Genomic DNA, 13002 nt, shown 5'->3' with positions numbered 1-13002 from the left:
TCCCACATAAATTCTGGTCTCTGTTTGAACTCAGATTTATTACAGTGTGCTGAAGTAAGATATCACATGACATGTTAAGCTACGTTTGAGTAAAAAAAAAAAAAGTTATAAATGCAGTTGCAAGAACAATACTTTCCACTCATATCTTGGGATGTTTGATTTGAAAGAACTTACTTTAATTGTAATTATAACTATTCTAAACACCTATCTGTTAACTCCCCCTGCTCTGTGATCTTTTTCTGTCTGCGGATGTTATGACCCTCTCTGCCCGGTCTGCCTGTGGCTTGATTTTGTGTGGCTGCTATCTGTGTTGTTTTTGCAGGTACTGGAGGTGGACATAGTAGTATCATGGCGTGGTAGGTTGGTTGTTTGGTTTGGTTGTTGTTTCAGTCAGGGGAGTTTGGTCCTGGAGTTACTTATGTGTTGACATGAGTGGGCAGGTGTGACCTAGTGTGGTAAGTTTGGCTTTTGTAGAGTTTCCCCTGTGTAGGCATAGCAACGTGGTCCTTTTGGGCTTGTTGGTTTTGTTTTTTTTAGTCTGTTATTTTTGAGTGGTGTGCGGTCAGAGCAATTGTCTCAGGGACACATCCAGAGCTGTTAGGTTAGTAACCAGCTTGCTGGGGACTTAATTGGGCTACTGGGTTGAGTGTTTAAATAGCCCACTGCTAATCTGCATGAAGACTAAAGGCAGTGAGATAAGTTTGGGATAGGCAGTCTAGATAGAGGAGGACTTCCACATTGGTTTGGGGACATTGCTGTTGTCTCTTTGTGCACTAGATGACCTTGGCAACACTGTCTGTTGGTTCAGTTGTGTTTTTTGTTCTGCGGGCTTATAGACCTAGTCTATTATGGCAGGTATAGAGGATTTTGTTGCTGCCCCAGGTGAGGAGTTGTTGGATCGTTGCACTAAAGATCAGCTTTTGAAAATTACAGAAGAGTATGAAATGGATCCAAGTGGTCTTGGTGATAGACAGTATAAAGAGAATATAAAGGATATGGTTAAACTGCATTTGGTTGAGAAACGGGTGCTGGTTGCTAAGCAAGAGGGATCTGGTCAGTCACAGGCAGCTCAGGCATTAGCAGGTCCATCAGGTAGCAGCAGAAGGAATTGCTTTTATTACAGTTGTCTCATGAAAGAGAAACATTTGGAACTAGAAAGGCAAAGGATTGAGATGGATAAGCAAGTGGCTATTGAGTGGTTGCGTTGTGAGACAGAGCAGGCAAAGTTAGAGTTGCATACTGTTAAGTTGGAGTTAGTCAAAGATGGTAAGCTTTCTGAGGATGTTCTGCGAGGGGAAGAAAGTTCATCTTCACCGTCGAGGTCTCCTGATGTGCGTAATCTTTGTCTCTTGCCTAAGTTCAATGAGAGGGATCCTGATGTGTTCTTTTCTCTGTATGAGCGGATTGCGGAGGCAAGGAGCTGGTCAGACTCTGAGCAGACTTTGCTGCTGCAATGCATGTTGTCAGGAAAAGCACAGGAGGCGTATGCATCTTTAAATAGTGGTAATCTAACTTATAAATCAGTTAAGGCTTCTGTACTGAAGGCATATAAGTTGGTCCCAGAGGTATATCGCCAGCCTTTTAGGACGTGGGGAAAAAAGGGTTGATCAGTCGCATATGAGTTTGCGAGGGAGCTGACTAATCATTTCAATCGTTGGTGTATGGCTTCAGATATTAACAATTTTGAAAGGTTGTGTGAGTTGGTCATCTTGGAGCAGTTTAAAAACTCTTTGCCTAGTCGGGTTGCTACATATCTGAATGAGGTTACAACTGTTACTGAGGCTGCAAGATTAGAAGATGAGTATGCACTCATTCATAAAAGCCGCACCAAGGAGCCTGGGCGTAAACCTGTGGCACGCAAAGAGGGTGGTGGTAAGTCGCCTGTTAGTCAGGTAAGGGGTCCCGAGCAGCACCTGAGAAAGGCGAGAATGTGTACAATTACTGCTGTGAGGCAGGCCATTGGAAGTCAGACTCCCCATTGCTCAGGGCTCAGAAGCAGCATGTTGGAGGAGCTGCTGCACTGGCTGCAAGTGTTGCTGGTCCTGGGGATGTTGGTGTGTGTTAAGGTGGGCATATGGAATCTAGTGTGACTGACAGCCCCCTGCCTTTTATCAAAGGATTTGTGACACAAGTTGGTAGTGACATGAAGGTGCCTGTTAAGATTTTGAGAAATACGGGTGCTGTTAACTCCTATGTATGTGAGTCTGTTTTGCCATTTTCTGAGAAGACTGACATTAGTGATAGAATCCTTATGTGAGGAATGGTGTTGAATGTGTTGCCTGTCCCTATGCATAGGATGAACCTAGAGTGTGAGTTGGTGCAGTGTGATGTGTCTATGGGTGTGAGACCAGCGTTGCCAGTGGAAGGGATTGATATAATTTTGGGCAATGACTTGGCTGGCAGTCGTGTTTGGGCTAGTGTGTCACCACCTCCAGTAGTCACCCTCTGTCCTTCAGGCTCAGAACAGCCTGATGGAAGTGCAAAGCGCTTTTCTGAGGTTTTCCCTGCATGCGTGGTTACACGGGCTGGGTCTAAGGGGGAACATGGGGAGTTTGAGACTGTCCTGCCATGTTTACCTGATGTCCCTTTGTCTGTGTCTAACAGTGAGCTGTGGAGTGAACAGAGAGCTTATCCATCATTGGAGGAGCAGTTCAGGTCTGTGCTGTCAGCCGGTCAGGTGAAAAATGTGGCCAGTGGCTACTTTCTTCAAGATGGTATTTTGGTGAGGAAGTGGGTGCCCATGGTGAGGATTTTGTTGGGATCCAATTTTTCAAGTGGTCGTTCCATCTAAGTTTCATAGCCATGTGTTGAGACTTGCTCACGATGAGTCAGGGCATTTAGGTGTCCGGAAAACACGACTTAAAAAGCATGTTTCTCTTCACATTAAGACCTGTAGTACGTGTGAGCCAACTGGTAAGCCAAATCAGGTCATTAAACCGGCTCCGTTGCAGCCGATTCCACTTATGAGTCAGCCATTTGAGTACTTAATAATCGATTGTGTGGGGCCGCTGCCCTGTGCGAGGTCTGGTTGCCAGTATTCGCTGACTGTCATGTGTCAAAGCACCAGGTACTTGGCAGCTTATCCTTTGCACGAAATAACTGCAAGGTCTGTGGTTAAAGCCCTAACACAGTTCATATCTGTGATTGGTATCCCCAGTCATCCAGAGTGACCAGGGACCAAGTGTCGAAACTCCTAGGGATCAGGCATAACCAGTCGTCAGCTTATCATAAACAGAGTCAAGGTGCTTTAGAGCGTGTTCATCAGACGCTCAAGTCTCTTTTGCATGCATATTGCACATAGCTTAATAGAGACTGGGAAGAGGGGCTGCCATGGTTGCTTTTAGCTGCACGGGAGGTAATGCAGCAAGGTAATGTTTAGCCCAAATGATTTAGTGTTTGGCCATACTGTCCAGGGTCCTCTGGCTGTGTTGACGGATGGGTAGAAGGACTCAGATCCACCTACCAACCTAACTGACTATGTGAATGGGTTTAGGCATCGGCTATATGCTGCAGGTGAGTTGCCAAAACAAACATTGGCTGTGTCACAAACAAAAATGAAACGGAGATGTGATCACCGCGCTGAGGTGCGTGAGTTTAGTACTGGTGATCAAGTTTTGGCTCTCTGTCCGTTGGTGAGTTCGCCCTTTCAGGCAAAGTTTTCAGGTCCTTATTCAGTGGTTAAACATATTTCAGACCAAAATTCTTTGATTTCAACTCCTGGTTGTAGGAAGCCTGTAAAACTGTTCCATGTCAATCTGCTTAAACCCTGTTATGCTCCCTCCTCTAGTGTGTCCAGTGCTGACCAGCAGGGGGCAATGCCAGTGAGTCCTGCCCTGGTGACTGGTGCAGTGGGAGCGGTTTCAGGTGAATGTATGGATGATGCTGCTCCTGAGCGTGATGAGGGGTTGAAAAATTCAGAGGCCCTTAAGAATTTGAAAGGGTTGCTTGGCCATTTGACAGAAACACAGGCTATGGAATTTGAAAAGATTTTGAACTATCCAGGTTTGTTTGGTGCTGTGCCCTCCGGCACTGATTGGGCCGAGCATGATATTGATGTGGGTGATGTGCAGCCTATCCGTCAGCATTTTTATAGAGTTTCTCCTGAGAAGCTAGATACCTAGATGCTGAGGTCAAGTATATGGTTGACAATGATATTGCAGTGCCTTCTTCATAAAGCTGGGCCTCTCCATGTTTTTCATGCCTAAAAGTGACAAGACACCAAGGTTTTGTTCAGATTTCAGAAAGGTCAACAAGGTCACAAAGCCAGATTCTTTTCCATTGCCTCGTATGGAGGATTGTGTAGACCAGGTTGGGGCTGCCAAGTATGTCAGCAAATTTGATCTGCTGAAGGGTTACTGGCAGATGCCTTTGTTAAAAAGAGCACAGGAAGTGGCAGCTTTTATTACTCCATCTGGGCTGTATTCATATAAGGTGATGCCATTTGGATTAAGGAGTGCACCGGCCACCTTTCAACATCTGATGAATGGTGTGGTCGCTGGGCTGGCCAGCTGTGCTGTTTATTTAGATGATTTAGTGGTCTACAGTGATTCTTGGTCTTCTCACATGCAGCGGGTTAGAGCACTGTTTGACCGGTTAACAGAGGTGACTCTCACAGTGAATCTTGCAAAGTGTGAACTTGCTTGTGCAACTGTGACGTACCTGGGTCGGGTGGTCGGACATGGGTGTCTGGCCCCTGTGTGAGCCAAGGTATTGGCAGTTAAGCAGTTTCCGCAGCCTGCCACTAAGGAGCTCATGAGATTTCTTGAGATAGTGGGGTAATACCGCTGTTTCTGTAAGAATTTTTCGACTGTTATGGCACCACTTACTGACTTGCTGAAGGCCAGAGGTCAATTTGTATGTGTTACGACCCTCTCTGCCCAGTCTGCCTGTGGCTTGATTTTTGTGTGGCTGCTATCTGTGTTGTTTTTGCAGGCACTGGAGGTGGGTGTGGCAGTATCATCAGCAACACTGGCAACACCTGGGGTTCTGTGTGCCAGTGCTCCTTCAAAAACCCTCCTGGAGGGCAGTTGTGGTGTGCTCTCCACCTTTTGGTTTTTGGGTTGACATTTGACTTGCTTTTTTGCACCATACAACACTACAGCCACACACTGTTCCACTCATGCACTCACCTGCACTACTGATCCCACTGACTACACATGCCATTGTTAGGTTAGGTCTCTCTCTGAGGTTATTTCCTTTTTTTTAATACATTGGTTGTCAATTGGCTTTGTTGTGTGCGTCTCCCTTCCTTGTCATGGCCGTGCGGACCGGTTTGTGACAGCGGATGTCTCATGTTTCACTCTGCATTGTGTGTTTTGTCAGAGTGATGGTTATTTGGGGTTCTTTAACTACATGCATCAATGCACCTTTTTTCTGCGTCTTTTCCGGTCCATGATCATGACGGCTGCGACTGAAATTGCAAATGAAAGTTTTGACAGCGTTTTGGGTGCGCAATTCAGGAGGCTTATCTCCGCCCAGTTACTGTAGTTAAATAAAGCGCACCTGCAGAGCAGCCACACCATACTGATATAACAGTCACATGAGTCTCATGTTTTACCTGCAAGACTCGTGTTTTAATGCTGTCGTTCGTAGTTTATGATGTGAAAACATTAGAGAAATAAAAAACTTGGGTCCTGATATTAGTTCAGTTATAAAAAATCCAAACGCACCGCGGAGCGTCTCTTCCAAATAAAAATGAAAGACTTCGATGAAATCACATCTTTTCTGGGCGACTACGGACTTTTTCAAATTCTATTATTATTATTAGTTGTTGAGTTTGAGTGCGATTCCGTGCGGGTACATGGGAGTGCTCGTGGTGTTCGTTTCAGGGACACCCGAGCACCGCTGCAAGGTATCGATCAACTCCACGCGTAATGACATGGATGTGGAGGCTCCCTTTCACGAGCGGAGCAGCTGCATCTGACCTGACAGCTGTTCTCGATACAAACTGGACACTGGAAACTGGACTGCAGGACTGAGCAATGACACAGAGAAAAGTCTGGATGGATGGGTGTTCAGCACTGAGAGATACACCGCGACCATTGTGTCTGAGGTGCAGTATTTATACTCCAGGTGCAGTATTTATACTCCATGCACAATGTGAATAAAACAATAATTGAACTGAAGCCTTTGTTCATACATTGTTTCAAAGCCCTAAGTGTTGTCAGCTCACTTGAGAAATGGAGTCAAATGTTATAAATTTGACGAGTAATATTCTTTGAACTTCAAAATCTTTATGTTGTGGCTTTCTGTCTCCCATGCAGACCGGAACTCAGGGTCCAGGCTGAAACTTTCCCTGTTTCACTTTTTTAGATTAGAATGAAATAGATTTCGCCTTAATGACAGATTTCTCTGCAATAACCTGAATGATTTTCTTCTGTCCTGCAATCGCAGTGGGATCTGGTGTGTGACAATGCGTGGAAGGTTCTTTTTTTCCACTTCATTGCTCTTTGTTGGAGTTCTGTTTGGATCCTTCATCAGTGGTCACCTCTCAGACCGGTAAGTCATGTTAATAATAATGATGATAATAACAATGATAAAAGTTTACATGGAAAAATAAATCAAAATAATCCACAGCTTCAAGATAGGCCAAAAAGAGACAAATAAGAAGACAAGTAAGAGTTATAATAAAAGTAGAAATATGAAATATAAAGTACATATAACACATGTACTCTAAAACTGGATCAGTAATTCAATTTTAGCTGCTTTTTCAGGTTGAGCTATAGTGGAATAAAGTGTTTTAAAGTGAGATCACAATGGACTATACCAAATGTGTTTTAAAATCTGCATCTGTTGCACTGAAACTCAGAAGTAGTTTCTCACAACTGATACCATAAAGTCTAAAGAGCAGTTGTATAATTCAGGAGGAAGATGTGACAAATAGTCAAGTCAATTCTCATTATCATTAAATCACAAATTTGCCTCAAGGGTCTTTACAAGATGTTCAACATATCAAACCCTCTGTCCTTAGACATTTGTGCCACATGTCAAACAAACCGTTTCTTATATAAAGTAGAGACCATAAAATCAGGGAATGAAGAGCTGCACTTTAACAGCTAACCAAACACCACAAGTAGTGAATAGGTTTCTGAAAAACAAGCTAAATGTTTGAATGGCTCCTTAAGGGATTAATTTATAGACTAAGTAATACCAACATCTTATTGACATTTACATCAGATAATAGTCCAGTTCACTCACACAATTGGATGGAGCAAAAAAAACCATGAATGTCAAATTTTACCCACAAATTAGATTTCAAAGTGAGAGTATATAGAGAACAGTCCTCGACCTGTTCATTCATAAAGGCATCAAGAATCAGGTTCCACCCAGATCATGGCCCACCTCCCAACTAATCCACCAGAGCCTTGACGAGGTACAGTCAACTCTCTATCTACATAAGTTTTTGATCTAGACAGATAAGATGTATAAAGATGCATACACTATAAACCATAGCAGAATAGCTAAAAAGGCCCATTGATGATGGTAATGACATAGGCTATTTCGGCATTGCTTGAACACCCAGGGAGGACGTCCAGCTGACAAAGACCTGAGGTTGTTCTGAGAGCAAATGGAGGCCCTACACATTACTATGGTGTTCCTAATAAAGTGGTTGGTAAGTGTATATAAAGACAGATGTAGTGAAGTGTGGCATCAACCATTGGGTGCCATCTTTTCTGTTTGGAGCCAGGACCTTCCAAATAAGGAGTGCAGGGTGTTGCCTTTCAACATAAGTGAATGAAACGAGCGCTATCTTACTGGGAACACTGACCGACCAGAGCACACACAAAGGACAAACCTGTCCACACCACCTCTGTATTCAATTCAAATGTCAGATCCAGGATGTAAAAACCTGGAATTGTCAAGCCACTAGTCACATTCAATAAAATGCAATCATCCTCACTTCACCTTCACCTCATTTATGAGTGACAGGACAATATAATCCGTAACTAAATGCTTTTTGAAAATTTTATCAGGTTGCTTTACATCATTTGGAGCCCAGAATTACTCAGAACAAAACAACTTCACCACTTTTAGGAAACACATGAATCAAAGTTCAGGTTATGGTTCTCATTTTTAACACTGTCTTCTCCATGAAGTTCACATGATACATGTACATGCGTTCCCAGAGAGCAAATACTTCCACTTGAGGCTTTTAATTTTTTTTAATTTTTTTTTTAAATGACTGTCTAAGATCAACCTTTACTGATTTTGTAATGTTTGTGGTGTAACTGAACATCTGTCTCTCCTTCTGTTCAAGCTGATTCCTGAGTCTCCACATTGGCTTTTGCAGAAAGGTTGGGTGGAGGAGGCTGAGCTCGTCATACGCCACGCTGCCAAAAGGAACAGAGTCCCTGCCCCTGAGGTCCTGTTTAGGTCTGATGAGTGCTTGGAACTAATGGTACTTATTCCATTTTTACTGAGCTGATTTGCTCCAGTATAAAGTATATTTGCCCCAAACTGTAGCTGTAATCTGGTGGTAAACTCTATCTTACTGTTCTGTTTCTTCTCTTATGTCTGATTCAGCAAAATGAAGGTGAAGATGAGCAGACATATACTTATGTGGACCTGATGCGCACCCCGAACATGAGGAACATTACAGTTCTAGGTTTCTTCATATGGTAATGTAGAATCTCTCTCTTCTAATCTATTTGTAACTTTCCTAAATATGGATGCATGTACCAAAATAATTCCCTTATGTTATGTAACTTATAAACATACAGTTAATTTGGACAAATAAAAAAAACTCTTGGATATCAGACCCCTTTTAATTAATTTTGTAATTATTTAATGTGGTTAAGTAATTACTTAATTTGCATTAATTACATAAGACACAGTCCTTTTGATTTTTGACCATTGATTTAAGTTAATTTGAGTGTGCAGTCCCGTCCATCTTCATCCAGTCTCGACTTTGTGTTTCTGCAGGATGTCTGTCGCCATGGTGTTCTATGGTCTCTCTCTCTCAACACCAGTGACCTGAATGGAAATGCTTACCTGAACTGCTTCATTTCTGCAGCCATTGACATTGTGGTGTACGTTGCCACTTGGCTGCTGGTTAATCGAGCGCCACGACCAACTCTCCTCTTCTCCACACTGATGTTCTGCGGCATCACGCTTCTAATCATAAAGCTGGTTCCCGAAGGTCTGTATTCAGTCTGTATAGTACAGACTGAATCAGGAATCCCTGAAAGGACGAGATTTGTAAAATTGTTAAACACGTTTGTTTGTTTGTTTTGTTTGTTTGTTTTTTCCAGACATGCATGTCGTGCTCAAGGTGTTAGCCTTGGTGGGAAAATGGGTGTGTCTGGTGCTTACTGTTTCATCTATGTGCTTTTCACTGAGCTGATCCTCACTGTGGTCAGGAACATGGGTTTAGGGATCACCTCCACAGCTAAACGCATAAGCACCATCATTTGCCCCTATGTGATCTACATAGGCAAGTGTGTTTTTGGTTCTTTCTGTTTCTGTTGTTGTATTTGTCTGCACTGTTGTAACCAAAATAGCATTAACAGTTTTAAACACACTCCAGTGAATATACTTGACATAAATAAAAAATGAATCCCAAATCATAACAATAGAAAAATAAAAGTGTTGTTGTTGAAAAACTTAACTTTCCCTTAAGATGTATTTTTTTGCAGTCATGAACTTAAATATATATAAATATGTAATATCAATATACATTATGTGATTATGTAGACTACTGATCCCCAACATGGGGGGTCAGAAGGCCTTCTTGATTTTAAGGGGTGTAAGAAAACTTTTTGGAAACAAATTTACACTATATCTCAGCATTTCATTAATTCATGTGAAAGAAAAAATGAATGTAATTGTTATTTTTAAAGTTTAGATTGTTATTTAAAAAATCTCATGAGGATAACGGTGAAAATATGAACACAAGCTATATTCACAGAGCCTTCACTCTCTGATAAATAGCCTCATCCTGCATTAGAAAAGTTAGAAAACACTGAATTTGTCAGAAAGAAACCTATTAAATATGTATGACAGTAAAACACTTAAAAAAAATGTATAATACAGACGGAAAATTGGATAAATTCCTAAAAATTTAAGGTAAACTCTTCTCTAATGCACTGCAATATCCACAGGAAATAATCTTCTCAAAATTCATCCTTCCTACAGCTACTGCATTCACTACTTGGGTTAATTGTACACTTTATCAGTAGTTCTGAGTTTATATTGTTATGCATTGAATATAATATGAAATATTCATATGTCACTTCATCAGGGGTTGTCAGTTTACTCAATGATTGAATAGGGGTCACTTCAGGAAAAAGGTTGGGAACCACTGATGTAATCTTCTGCTGTTTGTGAATTTCAGAATTGATTTTAGGATTTTGCCTACAACATTTAAGGCACCACAAAGTTGGGTTCATAGTTAAACTAAACATAGTTGAAAAATTTGCAAAACTGCATTTTTATTCTACTGGGGAAACTAGTGACACATTTTTTTTACACACAAAAGACATAAAGTGCTCCTATCATTTTTAGGAAACTCAAAGATGGGTTTCTTTTGTACATCTTTTGTTCTTTTATGTTTGCATTTGTCTGATGTTTGCTTTATGAGCCTTAGTTTTCTTTTCTTCCCTATCAAAAGTTTTCCCTGCACTTTACACATCATCTTGTTCTCTGAATAAATCTTGTTAACCTAATTCTTGCTGGCACCAGAGCATCCAAATAAATCACACTAATAAGGCTTTTTCACAGCTGACATTTTGACTCATATAGCAGGAAAAGCACAGGTGGCTCTAATAACATGAATTATGGCTCTGTTGTAATGCCAGTGATTAATAATGTTAATTTGTTTGACAAGTCCAAAAGTTCTATTCAATTTTAGTTTAGCTTCACATTTGTTTTAGTGTCTTGATGTGTTGTTTGTTTTGATTTTATTGATATTATTCTGTTTACAGGAGTTTACAGCACAGCTCTCCCGTACATCATCTTTGGTACAATCAGCATCATGGCCGCTGTCGTTAGCATGTGGCTGCCAGACACCAGAAACAACAAACTTCCTGACCTTATCAGCCAAGCCAAACCTATCAGAGGGTATGTCACTGTGTGTGTGTGTGTGTGTGTGTGTGTGTGTGTGTGTGTGTGTGTGTGTGTGTGTGTGTGTGTGTGTGTGTGTGTGTGTGTGTGTAATGATTAACAGAAATAAATATCACCACTAGTCTTCCAGGAAAGCATTAGACAGGAATCCCTTGAAACTGGGACAATGAATCTATGTGGCCTAAATGGGCCTCAAGCCTAGAGCTGTAGCCTAATTGTTAGAGTCAGGGATTTCTTTTCTCATGCATTGCTTTATAGTCTCTTTACACTCTCATACATTAATTTAACATATATTTTCTCTGTTTCTTCTGTCTCTGATTCTCTTTGTGTTTTAAAGCTGTTGCTATCCAAAGGAAATTCCTGCAACCCAGTCAGATACAACTGGAGGCTGTAAAGAAATGAGCAAGAGCGCCATCTGCTGAAACAGAAATCACACAGCAAGAGTTGCGTGATCACCAACAGTCTATGGTGATCACAGACAAAAGCCATCAAAATGAATATGCAGTATTTCTGTGTTTTCCAGTGTGTTGGTGAGACATTCATGTTGTTTATGAGAGAGAGCTACTCAGCTTCTCTGGTCTTTCCAAAACTAAGTAGTACAGAATAAGCTATATTTACATTTATGTCATCTCTAAAATAGTGTTTTATACATAAAGAGCTAAAAATCAGACTTGCTTTTAGATAGGATTGTATGTTTGTAATTAAAAGACAGTCAAATATACACATTTTGTTCAGTGTTTACACATATGACATTTTATTTTTTCTTGGATTGGATTGGATTCTTACCTGGATGGTAAGGCTTTATGTTTAAATGTAAGATACTTAAAGATTATGTCAGTTACTAAGTACAAAATACAATAATTTTGGTAACCCATATAATCTTGTGGTTAATGACAATACTCCAGCATTTTTAAGGTTAAGGCAAATTTTAACTAAGGCAAAACAAGCCAAAACTTGAAATCCAAACATGTCATTTGAATTCATCTCTATGCAGTCACTAGTGGAATGAAAGATGGTGACCAGTCAAAAAGGGAACACCAAAAATCCAGAAAGTTTAATTATAGACCAGGGAAACAGGGCACTATTCTTTCAGAGTGATCAGAACTGATAGCTTTGCACCTGCTTCTTCCACCGCTGGATTACCAGCAGAGCAAGCTGGCAACTTCCATGGGGCTTCAGTCCTAAAGTCCTAATTCACTGCATGTTGATTGGTTTTGGTAATTTGATTAATTCCACATTTGTTGGGGAATTTGCCCCATTGAAATATCAACTAAGGTGTGTCCTGCATTACAGTCTATAGCGATCCTGTTGTATAGAGGGGTCCTGTGTCATAATCTAGTCATAATGCCTTTATTATTGTGGTTTATGTTGTGCTCTCATAGTGCATATTCCTAAATAAAGTGGAGTTTTATGAAATAACTGATGGACAGAGAAAACCTGGAAGCAGCAACTATTATTCCTGTGCTCTGTATCTAATGGATGGCTTGGATGAGACAGTGTGCATTACACCATGCAGGGAGGTGGATGGGTGGGTGGGGTGTCATTAGAGGCCTAACAAAAAAAAAACAGGTCCATCCATGTGTAGGTCTCCAAACTTTTACCACAGCACCCAATTATAAATGTAAAAAAAATAAAATCTTCAGAAACAAACAGTATCGTTGTATTTACAGTGATTTTTAATAACCTAATCGGAAAACAGTGATGTCTAATAGTGTCATTACATAACCCCGTTTACATGTCATAAATTACCGCTGCACTGCAATATCGCGAGATTGGCTCCACAATCAGGGTGTGCTGCTGCTGCTGGGGCCCTGCACCCATCTCTGCAGCTCGTACTGGGACCAACACACCTGCTAGCTCAATGAAGGAGCAAGGATGAACCAACCGTGACTACAGCCCCGTTAGGCTGGTGTTTGTAATTAATAAAAGTTGGTGGACGAC

The 13002-nt window shown here is 41.2% G+C and overlaps 1 protein-coding gene and 1 long non-coding RNA gene across 3 annotated transcripts; both read left to right on the top strand.

The window, feature by feature from the left end:
* Positions 1 to 200: 200 nt before the first annotated feature.
* Positions 201 to 7958, top strand: LOC121909477. Its single transcript, XR_006099458.1, has 3 exons — positions 201 to 6052; positions 6394 to 6498; positions 7523 to 7958. It is a non-coding gene; the product is annotated as an uncharacterized LOC121909477 (long non-coding RNA).
* Positions 7959 to 8262: 304 nt separating this feature from the next.
* Positions 8263 to 11729, top strand: LOC121908969 (solute carrier family 22 member 4-like). Of its 2 annotated transcripts, XM_042429303.1 has the most exons (5): positions 8263 to 8398; positions 8524 to 8618; positions 8923 to 9139; positions 10923 to 11058; positions 11399 to 11729. In XM_042429303.1, the coding sequence occupies exons 2-5, from the start codon at positions 8616 to 8618 to the stop codon at positions 11481 to 11483; spliced, it is 441 nt and encodes a 146-aa protein (XP_042285237.1). In that variant the 5' UTR covers positions 8263 to 8398; positions 8524 to 8615; the 3' UTR covers positions 11484 to 11729. The 2 variants fall into 2 exon arrangements, 1 of the variants encoding a protein (XP_042285237.1); XR_006099338.1 differs by lacking the exons at positions 10923 to 11058; positions 11399 to 11729 and adding an exon at positions 9252 to 9607.
* Positions 11730 to 13002: the final 1273 nt, after the last annotated feature.

The sequence above is a fragment of the Thunnus maccoyii genome, chromosome 12, assembly GCF_910596095.1.
Source record: "Thunnus maccoyii chromosome 12, fThuMac1.1, whole genome shotgun sequence".
Taxonomy (NCBI): domain Eukaryota; kingdom Metazoa; phylum Chordata; class Actinopteri; order Scombriformes; family Scombridae; genus Thunnus; species Thunnus maccoyii.
The sequence above is the reverse complement of the archived record's forward strand: the minus strand, read 5'-3'. Positions and strand labels throughout refer to the sequence as shown.

Coding starts and splice junctions, on each gene's coding strand:
- LOC121908969 (XM_042429303.1), top strand. Junction 9,140..10,922: donor CATAAAGCTGGTTCCCGAAG/GTCTGTATTCAG, acceptor TTCTGTTTACAG/GAGTTTACAGCACAGCTCTC. Junction 11,059..11,398: donor CAAGCCAAACCTATCAGAGG/GTATGTCACTGT, acceptor TGTGTTTTAAAG/CTGTTGCTATCCAAAGGAAA.